Raw genomic sequence first — 22,417 nt, 5'->3', positions numbered from 1 at the left:
AATCCCACAATACATATGGGAATTTGCACCCTTATTATTAATAATGGGCCTCTCTCTCTTCTCTTTAAGTCTCCTGAGATTCCGGTGTTTCATCTAAATCCACTCAGATACTTCTGAACTTTGAAGGTGGGGAGACGGTGGAGAAGTACTTCCTTGGGAGAAGTGATTGCAAAACACGTTTCCATTCTGAACCTCTTTAAGCATGAAATGTTTTCAGGTCTCAGGTTTTGCAGCCTGCAGTCTGGTTCTGCCCCCACCCCTTTTTGCTTGGCTGGTAGAATTAAGAATTTGATTTAACGTTATATGCCTAGAAAAATAAAGCATTTAATTTACATTTTACAAGGCAGTTATTGCAGGTTAATTAAATATCAATTGAGTGTTATAGGCCATATTAAGATTTATTAATAACCCAGGAGATAAATCTCCTTGGAATTCAATTAAATGAAAATCACATAAAAATATATGTGCAATTTTATTCCTATAATACATAAAACTTGTGAATTACAGTGAGGCATTGTACAGTAATTTGATTAATGGGAATTAATTGGCAAAATGGAGAAAAATCAATTTAAAGTTTCCATAGCAGATATAGGAAGCGAGGCATGCTCCCTTACCCTTGGAAAGCCGAGTTTGCCTGCACCCACATTGTCACGCCATGCTGTGAGGTGCATCTTGGACACAGAATCATAGGATGGCTTGGGTTGGAGGGGACCTTAAAGATCACCCACTTCCAACTGCATGTCATGGTCGTGGTCTCTATGGAAGGAGAGGGAGTGCATGATTGTGCCAATGGACCTCGGAGCCTTTTGCCCTCGATCCTTTTTCACATCTCTCTGAGCGTTTGTAAGATAGTTGGCAATGGAAGCGCTGCCAGCCAAGTGGTCCATGAGCTCCGAAGGACATGGGTGTGCTGGGCTTTTTGCAGGATCAGTGAGTAGATCTGGTCCTGTCTGGGGCAGAGCAGCTTCCGATATCGGAGATGAGGCTCAGAAGCTGGACTTGGAAAATATCTTTCCAATGTTTGCTGAACGATTGAGGCCTGGCGCGCTGCCATCTGTTCCCTGCGCATCCTGTGTTAAATACTGTCAATATGAGATTATGTTCCAATTACGGTACCAGACTGACTGGTTTAACTCCTACCATGAATCTATTTTCCTTTATTACTATGCACTAACTATGTGACTGATGCACCAGACACCAAAAGAGATGGTCTCTGCCCAGAGGGCTTTGTCTAAAGGAAACATGCCTGGAGAAGACAGAACGCAATAGAAAATGCAGATGAATGAGTAATTCGGTTAAGATTTTCTTTTTAATTTGTGGATTCTTTGCCTGTTTGTGTGTTTGGCTGGAGTTTTAATATTACTAAACTCGCTCCTTTCAGACGTTGCACAAGAACAGAGACTACCATAGAAACTCAAACAGGGTTAGGCGTGAGGCTCTTTGAACTGTATGTGTGTTGAGGGGGGATGAGCGCTCAGCGCACACACGGGAACACTGCAGGGTGGAAAATGAAGGGAAAGCCACTTTCCAGCCCAGACAGCTCCTCCAGCAGACGCCATGGATCGCACTGGGGAAGTGCAGGCAGCTCTAAAAAATAGCAGGTGTCTTTGTCAGTGTTCATCCTCGCTCTGCTCCAGTAGGGACACTCGCATCTGTCTCCTCTGTGCTTCATCTCTGCTTCTCCCTGCAATAGTTGTTAAGGATATTAGCATTAAATACTTACTGCCTGGCTTAACTAAGGGGTAAGATAGGATTTAATTTGTATGGCTGAAATCCAATTATATAATGGAGCCCCTGGGGGAAGCAGTTATACCTGCTGAATCTCTTGGATGAGTAATTGTGCACAAAGGCTCCTCTCCAGAAGTAGAAACAGATCTGAATTATTCCCCCCCACCCCCTTTTATTTTTGCTGCTGCTGTTACATAATAGGGCTGAGACCCTGCAAGGAAAAGCCAATGACAACCCAGTGCAGTAGAAAGAATGAAAGCACTGCCAGGAGAAAACAAGTTACAATCTGATAAAATCAAGGATCAAGCAGGAAGTCTGCAGCAGCACAACCCGGGGGGAGCCAAGCTGCAGCACAGCCAAAGGAAGCTTACTCATCTTTTTGGAAAGCAGTACAGAGGCTTTGCTGTCTAACTTTTTCCCCCCAACTTCTGCTCTGTGTGCGGGGAAAGGGAATCTTCCGCTGGCTTTTGTCAAAGCTTGGTTGGTGGGTAGGTATGGAAAGAGTTAAGGCGGTGAATGATTCAGGTCCTTTTGAAAAATGCCTGCTCCTTATCCTTCGTGTCATCTGTGTCCTGATAAACATCAGAACCCTGGGTGATGATGGGCAGGACAGGAAGAGGAGATTCCCAGTAAGGTTTCTGAAAGGAGGCAAGCTCGTAAGGTTGGTTGCTGGAGTGGGACCGGGGTTTGACAATTACACCTCTTGGTACCTTCAGCAGCTCCATAGCCCACAAAGGAATGTGCCAGAGGCTCCGAGCGGGACTGGAATCGTCAGCTCTTGTACTTAGGCCAGTTCTCTCAAAGGTCAGAGTGCCGCATTTCATTATATTTTGCTAAGTTAAAAGCAAACTTTGATTCTTTTCTAAGAAGTTATGAACGGAAAAAATAATTTCCTTGGTCTCTTTGATGACACAACTACATGAGGATAAAAAGATGAATGCGTCCAGGCAGCCGAGGGGTGTCCAGGGCTCCAAGTACTGCAGACTGAGGACAGACCCAGACCCCAGGACCATCCATCAGCATTGCTGTCTGGGCAGTTCTTGGAGCTCTCGACAAAAACAGCTCCAGCAAAAGCTGCTGCAAGGCTGGAACCCAACTTACCTGTCTGACAGACTTGCAGCTCCACCCAGTGGCTCTTTTTTGGCAAGATAAAACCGAGGTTTCAGAAGCATTAAAACCTGTTGAGGTCAACGTAGTCATACCTTAGCAAAGCTCTGGCAATGTGCTCAAGGAATTGGGTATATATTTCTCTGTCACGTTCTCAGCAAGGCATCATTTAGCATTTAATTGATAGCAGAAAGTTGCAAAGACAACTGTTAATGAAACAAAGGGCAGCAATCTTACTGATCACCTTACTAAAAACCTCTCTGCACAAATTATTGGAGTAAAAAAGTGAGGAATTGAGGGCTGTGGGCATCTCTGTCCATTGCAGGGAGTGGGACCAGATGGCACTGAAGGGTCCACTCCAACTCAAACCGTTCTGTGATTCCATAACTTGCGCGGTTCACCTTCCCAGATTCTCTATAACAGATTGCAATGCTTTGCCCCACATTTATTTGTCATATGAAATTATTCACGAATTACCTGAGCAAATTATTTTTGGTTTGGAAGCTCATTTTGCAAAGGACTCTCCTGCGAGTGAATTTCCATGGAGTTCACTTGGCAGCTCCCAGCGTATTCCTTCGCTTCCTTTCCAGGGTAATTACTATGACTAACAAGAAGCAAATCTCAATCATTTCTATCAGGGATGCCATGCTGAAACTTGCTTCTATTTTATTTTTTTTCCAGGAGGATTAGGGAAGTAATTAAAATGAGCTTTTATTTGTGCATATGTACACTTCAACTGTAGGAAAACTCAAGAGATGATTACACGTTCACGGAACACAGAAGTACTTAAACAGTCTCAAACCGACAGAATTAATTTTGGATTTTAACCACTGCTGTAAAAAACAGCCCATTTCTCCGAGCTCAACTGCAAACTGCCTGAGCTTGTAGACATCCAACCATGGGGCTGGAATGCAAGTCAACCCCTGCGCTGTCAGTGCAAGGGAATGGGAGTTTATTTTTATAGGGATAATATTTCAAAACAGATGTAATAGGCCACGTATGAAGGATGACAGGATCTTTAGGAAGGGTCCTTTCCATCACTGAAGGGATGGGTTCCCCACAGCCTTTTCCAGCCACCGCGCCGTTCGGAGCTTGCTCTCCTGCCAGCTGTAGAGGGGCTTGTACCCAAAGTGCCTGAAGGCTTTGTCTGTCTCATAGGAAAAGGTGGTGACTATCGTGTGCAGCAAAGGGAAGTTTAGGGAAGGCCGTAGCTTCCAGAAAGGGGACAGGATGACCTCGATTATCCTGTGCAGGTGTATCAGCAACCACATCTTCCAGTATGGGATGTGTGAGCCCAGTCTTATTGAGGGGTCCATACAGGACATGAGCTGATACCTGATCAGAAAACTTTTTGTTGTCGGAGTGTCATCATAGGAATAATACACCTGCCCGGCGAGTATGTCTGGTTTCAGCTGCAGGTGCCTGGCTGCGAGAACGTGCATCCATGCGACATTCCCTGGAGAAACAAGAGGAGGAGAGAAACAGGTGCTCAGGAGGAGCGACATTTGCCTATTTACTGTGGGAGTGAGAGCATCAGATCCCAACTGCAGTGCTGTGATGTAGGGATGGCACTTGTCGTGTGCTCAGCTGTACTGAGGAGGGGTGGAGTAGTTAATTCAGACCTCAAAGGTCCTTTCAACCTTTGGTTTCCCCTTTGAGCTGGACAATTAACGTTCCTTGTGACACGGGTTCACGCGAAGCAAAAGGGCAGTGTTTTGTAGTGGGATCAGGATGAATGGGAGGCAGAGCTCACGGGTTTTATTCCTGGCTCTGCTGTGCGCCTTTGAAGAAGTCATTTGATTTATCCAGGCCTGATTCCACTGTAACAGCAATTTCAAAGCACTGTTATCTGCACTTTTGGAAAAGGACATGTGAGCTTTGCAGAAATAACTGAAGCCCCGCATGATTGAGTGGTGAATTGTACTCCTCCTGTAATGCATTCAGTGCAACAGCAAACTACTCCAGGCGTGGTACTTCAGATGGTCAGTGGGCAATATTGATGGCAGATGGATGGTTGGGCTGGGTGATCTTAGAGGTCTTTTCCAACCTCAATGATTCTGTGATTTTGAGAGGTTTAGGGAGCACTCTGTCATGCTCCCAAAGATCAGTTCTGCAGTACAGTCTTTTTTTTTTACAACAAATGCCTTTCCTAATTTTATAAATAGCTGGCTTAATTTCTTGCAAGTAAACCTGTCTTTTCAAACAAACAAAAAAATGCTGTAGAGATATTCCCCGAATTTCTCTCTTCCTCCATAGATTTCTTGAAACATTGCCTCAGAAAAAGAAAAAAATAGAACTCTTGTACTCTTTTCTGCTATTTTTCAGTTTTCTAAACAGCATTTTTCCGTACATTGAGGGGAATTAAAAAAAGAAAACCCTTCCCTGTTGATTTTCAAGGGTGAATGTTGCACTGAGTGCTATGGTCTAGATTGGTCACAGCCATTGGGTTGATGGTTGGACTGGGTGGTCTTGGTGGCCTTTGCAACCTTAATGATTCTATGAAAACAATAGAATGTAAACAACTGTTTCATAAATTCTTTTAGCCAGGCTGAGTTTTGTGGTTATAGAATTATTTACACTCAGTCACTATGCTCATCTTTCTGTGTTCAAGGATTACAGGTAAGTCGACATGCAAAATCCCCTGTGGCCAAAGCAGCCTGGTAGCACAACGTACAGAGATCCATCACTCACTCACCCACATACGTGGAATTGCGCTCTGTGTGTTCAGGCTCCAGATAGTTCAACACGCCATTATGGGCTTTAGCAGACAAATACAACTCGTGAAGGAACATTGCTTTCTCCCCATATACTGTGTTTGCACGGATGACGCAGGTTAGAAGTTTACCACCGTTGCTGAGCTGAAAAGTCAGGGAGGAGTATTAGGAAGTGATGGGTTCGAAGGTAGAATCTTCCACAGTGATCTTTGGTGGGAAGATGAAACCAAAATACTTGGGGAAATTGGGCTGGAGGATTCAAACTTTTGATTCTTAAATCACACAGGTATGTCTGAAAATACATCTTTGTGCACCAGGTGAACCTGGTTTTGCAAACTGTAATTTAACACAGTGCTTTCCAAAGCTTCACTCCTTTGGTGGACTTTGAGAATAGAGCACAGAGGGCAGAGCAACTCAACCCTGCAAATACGTGGCAGCTCTGTGATGCTGTGGGCATATCGGTCTTTGGTGATCTTGGGGCAACGTGGTGAATACACCCTATCAAAGAAGCCATAGAGAGGTACAACTTGTGGGTCTTGGTGGTAGATGGGTGGTTGGACTTGGATGATCCTAGAGGTCTTTTTTCAACTTTTAATGATTCTATGATTCTACTCTATGATTCTTTCTAACCAGCGCTCTGCTTCTGCTCATCCTGTGCTGAAACCCCATGGATGCCACAATTGTTTTTTTTTTGTTTGTTTGTTTGTTTTACCTTTTTCCCATTGGCTTCTAATACAAGTCTTTCTGCTATGGCCTTTGTCTTCCCATACGGTAGCTCCACTTCCCCGCTGTATTTGGTGTCCTCGTTTCCTCTGAAATAGATTGAGATGTGAGTGACCCTGGAGTCCAGGGCTGGGAGACGTTTGTCTCTGTGTGATTTACTTTAACCCCTACTTTGCAGTGTATAAGTTTTGACGGTGAGTCATGCAGTGCTAAGATCCTTACTGCAGCTCAGGAGAAATAAAGCCTCCAGAAATAACAAGTGATTCTGTAGCGTTAGGCAAAAACAGGTTTGTATGAGAGCAGTGGTTTCATCTCTGAGAGGTGAATTTGCTTTTGTGTGATTGAAGCAAACAGTATTCTGGCAGGGAAATTAGAAGGACACACAGTTACCTTTCTAAGCAAATCTCAAGTGGCTGAACAAGGTGGAAAGAGCACAAGATGATGGAGGGCAGGAAAATGAGAGCAGTCCTGGTTTTTTTTTGTTTTTTTTTTCATTAGAGGTAGCAAGAAGCCTCTTGTGAGCTTTAAACTAAAAGAAGCTGCACCTTCATTTTCTCATATTGTTGATTAGAGTTGGGAGGCGTTTGCTGGTGATGCAAAAGAGCTCCTGGAAGATGTGCAATCACCAGATTTGTGCTGAGGTACCCTTTATCTGCCCCAGCAGATTATGTTTAAGGGGACGAGCAGAAAACCAGGTCCCTGAATTAGGCCAGGCAGGTCTTGGAGCTGTGCTGGGGACCCCTGGTTGCCACTGTGGAGGAAGACAACATGCTCCTCGACTGGATGTGTCTCCTAAGTCAATGGGACCCAACATGTAACTGCCTTCACAGGTCCTGAAATAATTCCAAGGAGAACCAAGAAAGCAGCTCCATTCCCCCCAAAGGCATGGGTGTTCCTGTCCCATTCTAGCTTAATATTAGTCCATTCCAGGATTGGTTAGGTTGATTAGGGGGCTGTGGATTTGTCGGAGAGCAAAGAAGTCTCGTTTGGAGCATTGGAGGGACCATACTTGCAGACCATGTGTCCACTCGCTCCCTGCTGCATGCGCAGGCTCTCTCCCCATTCAGTGTGCTCCAGGAGATTTCAAAGACTTCCCTCACACTTTCACATCTATTTGCTGACTATTTTGCTGTCCTACAGAAGTTCACCCTAGGCAAACACTGAACTGTGCCAGGTGTAGAGCACCCAAAGCAATGTGATGTGGAACCATCTCTCCCCTTTCACAGACAGGGTTCAAATGCACTTTAAGGAAGGGCTAAGTGGCCTGTGACAAGGTCAGGCAGCAAATCTGCAGCAGAGGTCTTTTTGTTAAGCGCTGGGCCACAGGAGAGCAAGCTCTGACTCAGGCTTCTGCTTTGACCTTGGGCAACTTGCTTGCTCTTTTCATATCACCGCATGTAAAACATGGATAATGCTATTGCCTTTCTTCAGTCAGTACCTCGTGCATCAGATATCTCAGCTGAGAGCAACAGAAATAAATGAGGAGCCTCAAAAACTCAGCATCCCCATGCACACAGGCTTGTAGCACAAACCCTCGTCCCCTCCCCGTGTTTACAGGTGATGAACAGGAGACAAACCAGCAAACAAGCACAGTAAAAGATTGATTGTGCACGGTTTGCTGAGAGCCTGAGAGAGGCCCAAGACAATTAGGGGGGTTATCTGGAAGTTCTTGTTTTAATTGCTTTCTTTTTTTCTATCTGAATTTCTTTTTTTGCCTTGTGAAGCTTCACAAAGGGGCAGCCTGCCTGCTGTTCTGGGCTGCGGAGCTCTGCTCCTGTTTTCCTTCCCCCACCCCTTTTGAAGCTTGGTAGTAACAAAGAGCTCAGCATAATGCTCTTGCTTTTCAAAACGATCACAGATAACTGAACGCTAATAAGACTGGAGCAGCATTGTCAGAAGGTATCTCAGTGGTGGCTGTCTCAGAGGGATTGAGACTGACAGAGGCATTTTCTATTATTGTAGGATGCTGAGGTGTGAGCATTATCCCTGCACCCATCACCCTGTCCAGAGACTAATCATGCTTTGTCTGTGTCAGTTCCCCAGCACCAAAAAGTGAGTTAAATAAAATTATACAAGGAGTGGTAGAGAAAGGGGACAGAGTAAAAAAGTAAGGCAAGCTTGATCACAGGCTGCAAAGAAGAGCAGAACAAATTGGGTGGGGATAGGGAAACTGCATCACCTTTGCTTTCAGCCATAAGGTCATTAAAATTGGGCAGACCTCTATCATCAAGTCCCTCAAGAGATTCACAGAATCATTAAGATCAGAGAAGATCCCCAAGGCGCCCAAATCCAACCCCAGCCCACCCCAACATGCACACTGAGCACATCCCTCAGTGCCACATCTCCATGGTTCTGGAACACCTCCACGAATGGTGACCCCACCACCTCCCTGGGCAGCTGTACCAAACAGAGCCATGTTATGTTGCCTTCCAGTACCTACTAGGCTCCCTACTGAGACAAGCTGTGTAATTTTTGACTCTTCTCTCGCTTTAATTCCAGGAGTTAAAAGTGAAAATCTTTGGAGAAGAACCACTCTGACAAACAGGCTTCCTTCTCACAGCACGATGGGAGAACACGGGTATGTTTTTGAAAAGCAAGTTACAGGCTCTAGTTGGTGGTTTTATTAGCATTTGTGGCAGGAAAGAGTTGGGAGTTAGTGGGGAGAGGATGTTCATATGTGCATATGTTCTGTGATGGGTTTTTGTTTGCACCCACGAAAGCATGACTCCAAGGCAAGGAACTGTCCTCTCAAGCAACATTTGGGATATCTACCACAGATCTTTTCCAAAACACCTATTTACATGCATCTCAAGTCACAGGACTATAATTCTAACAAGGACATACACATACGTTTGTTTTTAGAAGTGATTTAGGTATGTCAATAACCAAATTCCATAGCCTTTCATTAATACTAGAGCTTCTAGTGCTCATGCTCCCAAGTGAGTTGAGGTTTCTTGTTCTCAGGGACTTTTTCATATGAGAGGCATTTATTTCTATGGATTTGGGTACTTAAATGCTCTTCAGAACAACTATGTTACGCTTAGCTTACTTGTAAGTATGAAACTTAAGCTTGTTGGTCATTTTAAGTTATGTCTTAAGCAGCCTTTCTACTCAAACTCCAATTGCTAGAGCCCAGTCACTGAAGCCAGCTGTGTCTAGACTGACTGCCTGTAGAGAAACAACTTGATTTTGAGCCAGATCCCCCTGCACACAAACTTGCACGGTTTGAGCAGTCTGTGCAAATTATCAAGAAGCCTTACAGTTTTATGTGTCCAAGTTTTATGTACAGTTTTATGTACCAAAGGTATCCAGGTCCTGAACAGCAGTGTCAGCTGACTGTGGGGGTCCATTCTGGAAATCAAAGATAGGAACAGCAATACCAACTTGTAATTTCAACCTTTGCTTTTGTGTTGTTCCAAATGCCATCTTTGCCTTGGAGGGCTTCCAAAGCTCTACTGCTTCTGGGTCTGTGGGTCAGTCTTGGTGGAAGAGATGGATTGAGCATGTGCCCAGAAACAGGGAGTGGAAGAGTTACCTTTCACCAGGAAAAGGTATTTTGAGGGATAGGATGACATTCATGGGTCAGTGTAACTACACATCAATACTGCAAAGCATTTATACATCAAATGCAGCTGTGTTCTAAGACTGTGTGACAAACTAACCTTCTTCTGAGGTAGTGCTGAAATAGTCTGAGCACATTCAATCTCTTTTGATACTAGGAGCTTGCCACAGGTTTGCTAGCAATTCACTGTGGGGTTAACAAGGGAGGGAAAGTGGGTCTGTGATGGAGCATCACCAACCCTTTGGGCGAATTCAATGTGATGGAGAGAAAAAAACTTTTACCCAGCAGCAAGGTAAAACTTGGCCTTGTCAAACCCTGAGCAGCCGAGATCCAATGCCAAACTGATTTTAGTGATGAGAAGAACAGGTCCATACATGGAAGATAGCCTGGAGGTGCTGTTAAGTCCTACGTCTCGCAACCAACTCTTTCAGTGAGGGGTATCCAATGCTGTTCACATTTAGGTTGGAATTTTGTGTGATTTTCACAAAGGAGTGAAGGAATCAACAGGAATGGGAGCACACATGTTCTGCTTTGGATCCATAGCAAAAATCCATAGGGATGAAAATGATGTGTTGGGCCTTACCTGAGCATGGGCTCGTGCAAAATGTTGGGTCCCACCGCAGCAATGGAGCTTGTGTAGACAACATATGGGATGTTCAGGGCACAGCAGGCCCTTAACACATTTTCAGTGCCTGTGAGGTAGTTTGAGAAGGACAAATATTAACTACTTTGGTTTCTATTATACAACTCCTATGAGATTTCCAGATTTGAAATAGATCCATCCTTTTCATAGCCAAAAAACCCATAGGTTAAAGCTGTTGTCCCTTGGGTATAATTGCCCAGGTATGGATGGTTTATAACACGAGAGCAGCAGCTACAGTTTTAGTTATAATGCGATGGTCTCTACGGTTATTAACAACTGCATAGGCAACATGGTGAATTGCAGCCTTCTGGCACAAGAATTGGTGTTTTAGTTGCATATACTGCTCTGTAGAAGTGACTGGTAACTGAAGGGGGAAATCCATTGCAACAGACTCCTGGTAAAATTATCAAGCAAGTCCTGAATTTAGGAGAATTTCAGAGAACATAAGTCAGTATGAAGACCAGTGGAAAATAATTTACTTCTCCATTAATCTATCACTGTATAAAGTTACTGAGAACCTCTGTTGATAAATATCATTGGAAACAGATGAGTTAACATCATTCAGCTTAACAAAAAGCAGATTTAAAAGACTAAGTGACTAAATGGGCTCCTCAATCTAGTCAAGGATTCAGAAACCAGTGGTTGAAGCAGAAGAGGGTATCAAAGCAAAACAAGGATGTTAAATTTTTGCTAGCAATAGTAATTAACTATAGCCCCACTAATATTCTTAAGCACCGTTAAGATTTGCCAAAAGACTTGATAGATAGCCCATTAACTTGCAGTTCCTAATCCTAGGCAAAAAAGTCTTTTGGCTGTTCAGTTTATCCACAAATTGTTGTGCTTAAGGCAGTCATTGGGTGAATTTCTGTGACCTGAATTATACAGGAGCCAGCTAGGATGATATAGTTGACCTGTCCTGACTCTTTTCTCTTCCATGAATTCCACAGTGGGTATGAAATACAGTTCAGCATTCTTGTTCTATCCGCAATGATGAATGGAAAACCTTAGACTTATCTTTCAGCTCCAGATTTTGACCCGTCCCAGTGGAGGCAGCAGCCCAACGTAGGGAGAGACATCTGTATGAAGCCATCCAAGGGAAGGCAGCAAGCTGGCAGTGAAGAGGAAGATCTCACAAAGCCACTAAAAGGCAGTGGGAACCCTCTGGCTCTGAGTATCCTTGGTGTGCTCACACAGTACAGGCTCTTAAAAGCATCTGGTTTTGGAAACAACTACAGCAATGTAGTTTAATGTTGCCCTTGAATGCATCAGCAAGCAGTAGGAGCCCTAAGCAGTTACCAGGTTGGCAATTCATGTGTATGTATGCATGTGCTGCTGCAATTGGGATTTCATTGTTTTTATAGACTGTGCTTATTTCTGAGATTGATGAACAAGTTTTCTTTAATCAAATCTTGCACCTAGCATGGAATCAGCTCTTGGTGATAGGAGGAAAATGCTGTGCAGCTCTTGGCTAGGTGTGGCATGTAGATGTATGATAGTTAGAAATAGCATCACTTTAATTTAACTTCATAGAATCATAGAATGGCCCGGGTTGAAAAGGACCACAATGTTCATCGAGTTTCAACCCCCTGCTGTGTGCAGGGTCACCAATAAGCAGACCAGGCTGCCCAGAGCCACATCCAGCCTGGCCTTGAATGCCTCCAGGGATGGGGCATCCACAGCCTCCTTTGGCAACCTGTTCCAGTGCGTCACCACCCTCTGTGTGAACTTCACTTTAATTGATGTCTTTCTCACTTACCAAACAGTTTCCTACCACTATAGCTATGTTCTGAATCAGTACTATTAGTGAAAGTTATGTCCTTGATCAGAATAACTTACCAAATGTCTGGGTCCAGATTTAACTTTGCAAATTCAGAGGACACACAAACGTTAAATCAGAGTATTGTAGTGTCTTGCATGACTTGTAGTGTCTTGCATGACCAAAGCGTGTGTGTTTAAGGCTGGATATTAGGAAAAACTTCTCAGGAAGGGTGATGATGCAGTGGCACAGCCGCCCAGGGAGGTGGTGGGGTCACCATCCCTGGAGGTGATCCAGAGCTGTGGAGATGTGGCACTGAGGGACGTGGGCAGTGGGAAATACTGGTGGTGGTGAGTGGACAGTTGGACTACCTGATGTTAGAGGTCTGTCTCAACCTTAATGATTCTACGATTCTAAGGATGCATTTTGCTCAATTGCTCCTTTTAAAGAACTTACCCCCAACATTGACAGCTTTCATTTCCCAAAAGGGCAACATGTTTCTGCAGTCCACAATAGCAGCTGTGTGGATAACCACGTGAACGCCCTGCATGGCAGCAAGGAGCAGATTGTAGTCTCGAATGTCTCCTTTCATCACTGTCACATGAGTGGTAGCTGGAGAAGAATAATATAAGCATAGATGCAGGGGAAAAAATACAAAACAGCATCTTCACATTCCTGCAGAATGAGGATCCTGCCTGGAAAGCTTTCTTCTCAGCAGGGCAAGGAGCAGCTTGCCAATAATACTATTGGAATACATTGCCCTGAGGGGAAATACATCTCCATTTCATGAACCCCAAGAAACCAAATACACATCTGGTTTAATTCAGTGCAGCACTTTGCCAGTTTACACCAGCTGTGGGTCAGAATAACAGCAACTGTCATTGAGATCTCACATGGAGTCGAGGATAGCACTGAGCTACATGGGGAGACTGCTGGGCCTGAGCTGGGGCTGGCTGAGGACTTACTCTGGGACACATGAAGAAGACATCTAGAGCATGGTGGGAGTAGCACTAAGCAAGCTTGAGGGATATTGCCCAGAGCTCTATTTAAATTGCAAATACTTATAGGTGGGTGAGGGAAAATAATACCATATATCAGTGGAAGTTTTGTAGGAAATTCCTTCCTTTGAGCCACTGAGAAGTCTGGCTTGTTTTCCTCCTTCCCCCTCTTTTGTGTCTCAGAATAGCTGTTCTAAACATGGTTGTTGCTGGCATCTACCACTAATTGTCATGCTTTCACATGAGCCTGCTGGGCTGAAGTGTCACATGGCTTCATTCTGATCACCTGTCTTAAGGCAGCCGGGTGTAATTAAGACCAGTAAAAGAACAGTCAGGGATAAGCAGGGAGGTGGCAAGCACCAAGAGAAATCTGCAGACTGTTAAGGCCTGATGTGCATTATCCAGGGCTGCTAATTGATGTAAGTGCAGGCTTACTGCTTTATCACATACTTCAGAGAACCTTTGGTGGAGGCAGTAGAACACTGAAGTAGTGCAACTGAAACACCTGTATTTAGAAAGGAGGTAAAATAAGAGCCAGGAAGATTTGGAAAGGCTTAATATCAACACCAGGAATTTCAGGAACGCTTGCTTAAAGGATATGTGTGTAAGTACCCACGGGATAACCAGGAGAATAGTAGCAACTGACGTGGCTTTGTCAAGAACGGATCATGTCAGATAAATCTCTTCTGTTCTTAGGACACGTGGACGTAAGAGAGCAGGTCAACGTCATCTGTCTTGATTTCAGAAGGGGTCTGGAGACTCCTTGTCGTTCCCATAAGCAAGTCAGTCAAACGCGATCCCAGTAAGCCACATCAGGGTGAGCACGAAGCTGAATTACCTCCCCAAGGGAACTGCCAGCTGTGGTAGGTAGCTACCCCAAGGTCTTTTTATTGTTTTATCAAGAATGTGGCATATTTGTTAAATCAGCAGGTAATGTTAAATGGGAGGGTCTCAAAGTATGCTGGATGATTAGAGTATGAGCTGATAGAGATAGGGACAAAGAGAAGATAATGGGTGTAGTAGGGAAAAGGCAACAGGCCCAACCTACCTCATGCAATAATTGGTTTGGGCCAGATCACTTCTTGGCAGGGACTTGCAACTGGGAAAAAGGCATAATTGTATTGACAGGCAAGGATAGGGATTAGTGTGCAAGACTGAAGAAACAAATGGTGAGATATCAGCACAGGCTGCCCAGGGAGGTGGTGGAGTCACTGTCCCTGGGGGTTTGCAAGAGAAGAGTAGATGTGGCACTGAGGGACACCGTTAGTGGTGTGGTGATGGGTTGATGGTTGGGCTGGGTGATCTTAGTGGTCTTTCCAACCTTAATGACTGTATGATTCTATGCAGTTCTTCTGCTTTACTCAGCACTGGGAATGCCACAGCTGGCCTCTGTCCTGCCCTCAGTGACACTTTTCCAGAAGAGAGCAATGCAAGTGCCCAGGGATGCAGAATTGTCAGCTATGGAAAAGAAAGAAGCACCACAGCCCTTCCTAACCTAAAGGAGAAAGCAGTACAGAGGTAGGCTTTCAAATTGTGAAGATTGTTATTAAAAAACACTGTGCCATTTTTACTCTTTCATTGGAAGCAAGCTGTGGGGTTGGGCAGTCAGAGAGGGAGCCCCAGCCCACTGCTAACCCTGCCAAGCCATATGAGCTGTGTTGGCTTGTTTGGGGTGGGTATTCCCAAATCCAGTAAAACGAGTTGCTTCTCCCCTACATATCTCACTGTAATCAGTTCTGGTGAAACATCAGAAGGCAGCATTCAGAATGTGATCAAATTGAATAATTTAATATCTTTGAGCGTGTTTACTGAGCCTCACCTCTTCCATTTTAAGCACAGCACATTGGCTATAGGTTTCTCTCACAATTACAGTAATTTATTTCACAATATCTGTAGCAGATGCTGAGCTTGCTTCTATTATTATCTGCCTTACGGGTTTTTCTGTGGGGAATTTTTAGCTATTGCAGCACGTCAGGAACATGGGTTTTGTCTGTTCAATCCATGTTCCCACCCCATGCCCCTAACTGGCATCTCCAGCATAATACCACCTGTCCTGAAAGGGAGGGTTATGGCTGCTAAATTCAAGTTAATGCCCTTTTCTTACCTGTGGCAAATTTTTCTACTTCTTTTCTTGCTACTGAATCAAAAACTCTGACTTCTTTGATGTAGTCTTGTTGAGACAGGAGCTCTGTGATCTTTTCCCCAATAAAACCACATCCTCCTGTCACCAGGTAGATCTGGGCTCCATCCATTTCTGAGGACGTTTTTGTGGTTGAGGAGCAGAGAGAAGGCTGTGGCTGAGATCCTATCGCGCACTGTTGATCTCAGCCAATATGTTTTCTGATCTAAGTCTGAAGTCTAACCTTCACAGTGTTAGTGTTATTGGCTGAACATTAACTCCATCCAGTTATACATAAGTCAGCTTTTTGCTGGCACAGCCATAGTGGTGCTGCACACTGCTCTGGTCATTCTGACTCAGCCTTTCCCTTCCACTCAGTGGTGTAGGATCAGTGGGACACCTCCAGCTTGTCTTGGTCCTTGGCCAATCTCAGCCCACAGTTGCCACACTGAGTGTTTTTCATGGTCAGTTGGCACAGCTTGGACCTCTGGGGGCTGTGCAAAGAGTGCACGTCCTGGAGGTGTGCTCCGGGCATCCCTCATTTAGTATGAAGCTACTAAAAAGCTAATGAATTTGTATAGATGGTGAAACAGCAGCAGATCTACCCAGCGCTGTGCGGGACTGCACGTAATGGAGGCAGGTTCAACAATGGGCATTTGTAATGTCCATGATGGCAATGGTATGGCTTTGCTGAATTAATTCTGCCTGGAATTGGAATATACGGACACACATACACACATACACATAATTAGGAGGAGAAAGTCCACTTAATTTGAAAAATGTGTAGTAGCAAAGGCTGTACCACATCTTCTGGCAAATTGTTGCAGTAATTAATCACTGTCATTGTTAAGAGCGGACTGTTGTGTTTTATTTAATGGACAGTGCCTAATATACCTTTTCCTTGCTGAACTATGGACATGTGTTATCCAGTTTGTCGTGTGGATAAAAAATGGGATTGAAGGGTTAAGATGGTTTATTCAAAGGCTATCAGTATTTTGCCTGTGTGTGTTTTGGGGATGGCTCCTGCTAGAAGTGCAAGCTGTTAACTCTGCCATTGATTTTCCTTGTGCTGTGTTAAGCACTGGGAAAAGAACCATTTCCCCCATGATTACAGTCCCTGGCCACAAAGGCCCAGAGACCAGCACAGACCTGATGTTAATTGGTACTTGGCAGACCAGTGCAGCCACAAACGTCCCAAGAAATTAATTTGGCCTTTTATCCAGCAACTCCCAATCTGTAAGGTAGTGATTAACAGCCCTGCCTTCCCTCAGGGGACATGTGCAAGCATAAATATATCAGTTGGAGGTGTTTGGACACAAAAACAAGATAAATACACCCTGAAGGACCCGGAGCAGTGCTGCATGGGAATGTTTGGCAACAAGTTACCTTGAGCATCTCCTGATCAGCACTGCAAAAAATTCTGCGTGAAGTCGAGGCCTTGACTCTGTGGACATTTCTCATTGTTTACAATACTACAATAGTGATATCTGCTTATCTATGGTGTGATCTGATCAGTGGGGAGAGAACTGGCTGTGATTTACACATCTCCTGTTTGTAATAGGGAGCAAAAACAAGTTCAGAAACCAGACCCGTCACCTACGACACTTTGGGTTCTTTGCCATCTCCTGCCATGCTTGGCTATGGGGACTTCCTTGAAATGCAGGATGTGCAAACTTTACGTTGCTTGAAGGCTTACCAAGGCTTCCTTCCCTTCTTTCCTTCCTTCCCTTCTTTCCTTCCTTCCCTTCTTTCCTTCCTTCCCTTCTTTCCTTCTTCCCCTTCTTTCCTTCATTCCTTCCCTGCCCACACTTCCGTACATACAGTGAGAGAAAGCTGAGATGGCAGGAAAGAAAAACAGATGCCTTAATTTCAGGATGCATTCTGCTTGAACTTGCTCTGAACTTCGTAAATACAGGACACCTGACATCACACTCATTTACAGTATGTTTATTTGTCAGTGCATTACATGAAAGGTCTTTGGTATTTGTGGGTTCTTGAATACTGTTCCCACTCTGCTCTGTACGAAAATGCTGAATACAAAACATTCCATATACAGTAACAAAACCCATAGCAAATAAAGAGAAATAGGTATCTTGAACAATAACATAGCGATATGAAAACAGGTAAGTAACCATGCAAGAGGTGGAACAGACAGGTTGTGTTTACAACAAACATTAGAGCCTGCCATAAATTAACTCGTGTCACAAGAGGTTATTTATTCGTGATCTAAGTTAAGAAACTACACGACTGCAAAATACTGCCTGTGGCCGCCCTATTAAAGACCAAATGTTGTATAGCTTATTACAATGGGACCATTTGCACACATACAAAACACACCGATATAAATAAAAAGATACTGTGTAAAATAAGTAGTGAAAAAGTTAACATTTCCTTCTACGGGTGGGAATGTGCGCTGTGGACAGTTATAGCACCTTTGAATTGCCTGGTTTCAAAGCAATCATGGAAACTGCAAGTAGTTTAACCCCTATACCACCAAGCATGGAATGTAATCTCAAGCAGAAGCTGTAAACATGGAAGAGAAAGAATTTCCAATATATTGTACTAACAAGTAATTCCAGAAGCTGATTGTCTTTTGGAAGCCTTTGTCACAGTGGTCAGGTTCATTACATTGAAACAGTTCATTGCAGAGACTGGGATTGAAACTGAACCCCAGAGCCAAACTTTCAGAAAGCCACATGTGAGCCATGTGCTCTGCTCCACTGCAAGCAGCACCAGTTCCTGTGAGCTGGAGACTTGGATCTGCTTGTTATGGTCTGTCCCTGTTCCTATGGAAGGTGATGGCAAAATTACTGTGGAGTCTGGTGGGAGCAGACGAGGGTTCTTCTCTCTCATTAATTCTTTTTTCCCCAGGTTGCTATCAATTCTTTACAGTAAGTGCAAATTGGATACTCTGGAGAGAAGCATTCTCCCCCTCCCAGGAGTACCAGATTGCTGGTGAACGTCAGGGTGCACAAGTTGCAAAGATTTTCAGTTGTGCAATGTGCTTCTGGTTAGCTCAGGGCAAGGAAAATGCATTTCTACCACCAGAACTGATCCAAGTTAAGAACACGCTGGCGTTCAAAGAAACATGAAGAATTACAAAGAAGTCTTAGGAAGAAAAGGAAAAGAACACACTATGGTATTGCACAGTATGCAGGTAAGATAAAGCACTAAACATTTCAATTAGAATATATTTCTAAATGAGCACGCATCCAAATAAATCCACTCTCTAAGTTACACAGACATGGCAAGATGCGTAGATGCCCTGGCTAAATGAATCTTAGTATCCTGCCTAAGATGGGGAACGTGGTTGGAGTGGTTGGCTTAGTCATGAATACCGTTAATAGCTGAGTGTGAGGCTGTGTTCACCTTTACAGCATACTTGTTTAAACTGGGACTGTACAAGAGTGTGGTCCAACCGTTGTGTAAGTAGTGATGAACGAAGCTCCAGATGAGAGGGAAAGTCCAGTTGGTTTAATCCCACTGTAACCCAACTTAAAGATACAGTACCACATGAAAGAGAGATACAGGTAACAAAGCAAGAAGTGTGGAGAGCAAAAGCTGACGTAGCTCTTAAATCGATTTGGAAAAGGCAATAATGAAAACTGCTGCAAGCCAAACCTAACCAATCTTTTGACTGTTGGCTTGGCAGGATTCATTGGAAACAACTTCAATTACATTTCCTTTCATCTTACCACTAATTTGTTTTAAATAATTTCTTCATTTAAAATCCGAATTCCTAGTCAATATAAATGAAGAGAGTACTCATTAAGCTAATGCAATAGCTTGGAATTCATAAGGGCAAACTCAGAGGGAGAAAAATTTCTCTTTCAATTCACTGTGAAGGCTCCAAAATGCCAGGGAAATGAAAATGGATCCATTGTTCTTTTGGTCCAAATTCAACCCTGAAGTTAAAGGAACAGTGAAAAGAATTTTACTCTTTCCCCTTTTAAAGATTGCTTGGGTTTGGTTTAATTCCTGCATCTGCCATGAGAAAACCATAATGCAGCCAGTGCCTCTGACTTGCACCAACCTGCTCAGCGTACATGTTTAGCTCGATCTATTATTTCTCCTCAGCCTGAGCTGAGCTTTCTATTTAGCTGTGCAGCAGTAGAAGCTTCTCTATGTGGACAGTTTTCTCTGTTACTTGCTAAGCATCAACTTACGCTATTTTGCCCATTTTGCAAAGGATGGTTGGATTTCTAAGGAACAGAGAAATGAACCCATTTGGCGTACTCAGTCATTCTGAAGTAGCCTTTATCCTCTTCATTTCTGAAAACATAGTGCTCTTCAGAGGAAACATGTGGGTGTTATGATGTCTCTGTATGTTTATGATATATGCAGAAGGTCAATTTAATGTGCGGCCAATGGACTGGCAGAACTCCTTCATTTTAAGGCTCATTTCCAGCATAGCATGGCTGTGTTTTTACCTTAGGAAGGTCACTTTGGGTGATGAGGGCTCCTGAATGCATGGACCATACAGTTGTTGCTTTCTACAAGAGCTTTTGACAAACATAGTTGTAGCAGTAGAGTTTGCCTCTTACAGATAGCTGTACCTTGCACTAGGAAGCACACAGAATGCAACAAATGTTTGTGACTGATGTGTTAAGATGACAAACACAAACAATTTGCTCACTTTTGTTCTGGTCTGAACTTAAAAATTTGACAGAACAGTGACAAATGTATATATACATGTAAGTAAAAATGGTACCATTGGTTGTATCGATCAGTCTTACCTGTTCTAACAAAATTCAATGTCTACATGAATGGCTTTACCAATGGGATTTGCACAGAAGGTGTAAGAGATTCACTGGTCACTGAAGGGGGTTCAGCCTCTTCACTTTGTATGCTGGGACTTCCCTCATAAAGTTGTTATTGCAAATAGTAAAATGATTTTGTATTTAGCTCCTGAGTGCAGGATAAGCTCCTGCCAAGGCTAATCCCAGAGTGTGATTTGCTGCTACAGTGTCTGGGGATTCAAGTAGCAAAGATTCACTCATAGAATAAAAAACCTGTGGTAATACTTTTCCTTATTGATGTAGAGTTAAGAAACTATTACAAAACATTTCTAAGAATAGTTATTGCTGCTACCTAATTTTCTCTGTATGTATGAGCAAAATGAACACAGCATGGTAAAACTTCATTGCAGTTCCATCATATTCCATCCATACTGCTCTAAATTTTCACAGAAACAGTCGAATGTCATTGAAGTCAGTGTATGCTATGAATGTTTTCATCAAAAGCCCTTTCACCAATAGAAATAATGCCATTCACATGCAATCAGCAACATGAAGAGTGGAGATGTTGATGCTAAATTCTGAACAGTAATCTGTATTTTCAGATGAGCAGTTTAAAACGTTCCTGGAATTTTCCAATTTGTTCTTTGCTTAAGAGAAATCCTTGCAGATAAGAATGGTTTAAAGGCCTATGAAAGTGTTACCTTTGACTGGGAGTCGAAACAAAAGCAGACGCCACCAACTACACCAAAGGACAAGGCTAAGGTTTGGCTTTGAGCCTAGTTGGGATTGATTATGTCAGCCAGTTAAGCAGGGCTTTACTGAGCAACTTTCAAGGGCTTTTAAGAGAATGATTGAATTCTGGAGACATATTCAGGAGGTGTCACTGCTATGAACAGCTTCCAAGGGTACATGACATCTGGTATTCCAAAGGCAAAATAACAAAATCAAGAAAAACGTCCATAAGACCCTCTCCAAGCTATGGGTAAGATACTCCCTGCAATAAGGGCATAGCATTGGCCAGGTAAGCAAACTCAATTGCCAATACTAGAGCTTCCTACTCACTTCATTTGCACTCTGCAATTAAGCACTGGGATACTGTATCTTTAACTGGTGGACGGGCAGGGAGAAGATGGAGATGCTCCTACTTCATCCGACTGCTTCTCCTTTTGGCTTCACTGTCATCCAGCAGTGAAGAGAGGATCTGGTAGGCGTGCGGCTGCTGGGGTCCTCCACGCTTGATCTTGATGCTGCTTCGCAGAGGGGAACCCGGGATCACGTCTTGTCCGGAGCCTGGCTCAATGGAAGATAAAGAGTCTGTAAGGAGAGAAAGTCACGGGAAAGCACTATTTAAAAGGGGAGGCTAAGGAAGGAGTGAATGGGCCTTTCTGAACGATTCCTCTTCTGGAAGAAGTGTAGTCCCTCCTGCTGTCTTTCTGTCCAGCAAGAAGTCGTGTTTGCTGCCATCTCACTACTCCAATATTTAGCCTTTTCCCTGTCTGAACTCTTTGCGTAAATACTACTACTGCAAGCAACACAGCAGCTCCTGTTCCTATTTGCCACCTCATTTATAAAAGCACTGCTCTGTTATTGACCACAGTTTGCCTTGGGCTGCAGCTGCTACTCAGCATTGCCCACAGACTCCTGTTACTGAAGGATAAAGCATTACCAAGGGGTCACACAGAAGTGATGTTCCTGGGGATAGAGGTACCATTTCACTCCTTGTAAAGGTGGACATCTCTCCTGAAAGGATTGAACGAAAAGCTGGATCCGCCCTAGGCTACAGCCACATTAGCAATAAAGCTGGGAATAAATATTAGCTGTCTGCTCTCCCAGCATGATGATCTTTAAGGTCTTTCCCAACCTGAGCTATTTTATGTTAACACACACCTCCTCTTTCTATAGCATCCTGCCCTACAGAGCTAGATGTGCTTTTGACTACGGACACTCTTCAGTTTTCCCAGCAGTCAGCAGCAGATGCTGACAACGCAGTGCTGCCTCATCACTTGGAACGCACTGCTTTCTTCCTTTTACCTTCAGAGATGGATGTTTGTTTGCTCATTTCCCTGCCCAGTGTTCAACCTCACACGCCAGACCCCCAGCCTTGGTTCATTCACTTGAGAAAGCACTTCTATGCCCAAGGGAGCGCTTGGCTGCAGGATTTGTGCTGTGCTCACTGCAAGCAAACGCTGCCAAACAGTTTGGGCTTTCCTGTGTCCTGCTGGGCTGCTCTCCACTGTTTGCTGGGCCAGATAATCTCACACTGCCCTCCCACTGCAGAGAAGAGGTTTGTTTGCTGGTGTTTTGCCTTGTTGCTTGGGTGGTTGTGGT

General features: G+C 43.9%; 2 protein-coding genes and 1 long non-coding RNA gene across 24 annotated transcripts in view; 1 reads left to right on the top strand and 2 right to left on the bottom strand.

Annotated features, from left to right (window-relative positions):
• Positions 1–1,290: 1,290 nt before the first annotated feature.
• On the bottom strand, positions 1,291–15,578 carry HSD3B7 (hydroxy-delta-5-steroid dehydrogenase, 3 beta- and steroid delta-isomerase 7). 13 transcript variants are annotated; one of them, XR_005840985.2, is made up of 10 exons: positions 15,336–15,578; positions 12,690–12,845; positions 10,418–10,526; positions 6,262–6,361; positions 5,531–5,693; positions 4,171–4,291; positions 3,313–3,439; positions 2,830–2,906; positions 2,439–2,561; positions 1,291–2,366 (listed from the first exon to the last, which is right to left on the bottom strand). XR_005840985.2 is itself a non-coding variant. In XM_040650350.2 (8 exons), exons 1-7 carry the CDS (start codon positions 15,481–15,483, stop codon positions 3,322–3,324), a joined length of 915 nt encoding a protein of 304 aa, XP_040506284.1. In that variant the 5' UTR covers positions 15,484–15,578; the 3' UTR covers positions 1,291–2,906; positions 3,313–3,321. The 13 variants fall into 13 exon arrangements, 4 of the variants coding, with proteins under 4 accessions (XP_040506284.1, XP_040506286.1, XP_040506288.1 ...); XR_006931815.1 differs by having other exon boundaries at positions 1,291–2,712; positions 2,830–3,041; XR_006931816.1 differs by lacking the exon at positions 2,439–2,561 and having other exon boundaries at positions 1,291–1,684; positions 2,830–3,041.
• Positions 8,675–19,163, top strand: LOC107054787. Its single transcript, XR_005840987.1, has 3 exons — positions 8,675–8,850; positions 13,928–14,094; positions 14,579–19,163. It is a non-coding gene; the product is annotated as an uncharacterized LOC107054787 (long non-coding RNA).
• Positions 17,282–22,417, bottom strand: part of COL26A1 (collagen type XXVI alpha 1 chain) — a 172,285-nt gene continuing 167,149 nt past the window's right edge. For 8 of the 10 annotated variants that reach the window (XM_015295991.4, XM_046902565.1, XM_015295986.4 and 5 more), the window contains one exon: positions 17,282–21,403. In XM_015295991.4, the coding sequence (XP_015151477.2) occupies positions 21,231–21,403 (173 nt within the window). In that variant the 3' untranslated portion in view covers positions 17,282–21,230. The remainder of the gene's footprint in view (positions 21,404–22,417) is intronic. The other 2 variants (XM_015295988.4, XM_040650348.2) reach the window with 1 other exon arrangement.

Source organism: Gallus gallus, chromosome 19 (genome assembly GCF_016699485.2).
Source record: "Gallus gallus isolate bGalGal1 chromosome 19, bGalGal1.mat.broiler.GRCg7b, whole genome shotgun sequence".
In the NCBI taxonomy this organism is placed as follows: domain Eukaryota; kingdom Metazoa; phylum Chordata; class Aves; order Galliformes; family Phasianidae; genus Gallus; species Gallus gallus.
This window is presented reverse-complemented; position numbering and strand designations above follow the sequence as displayed.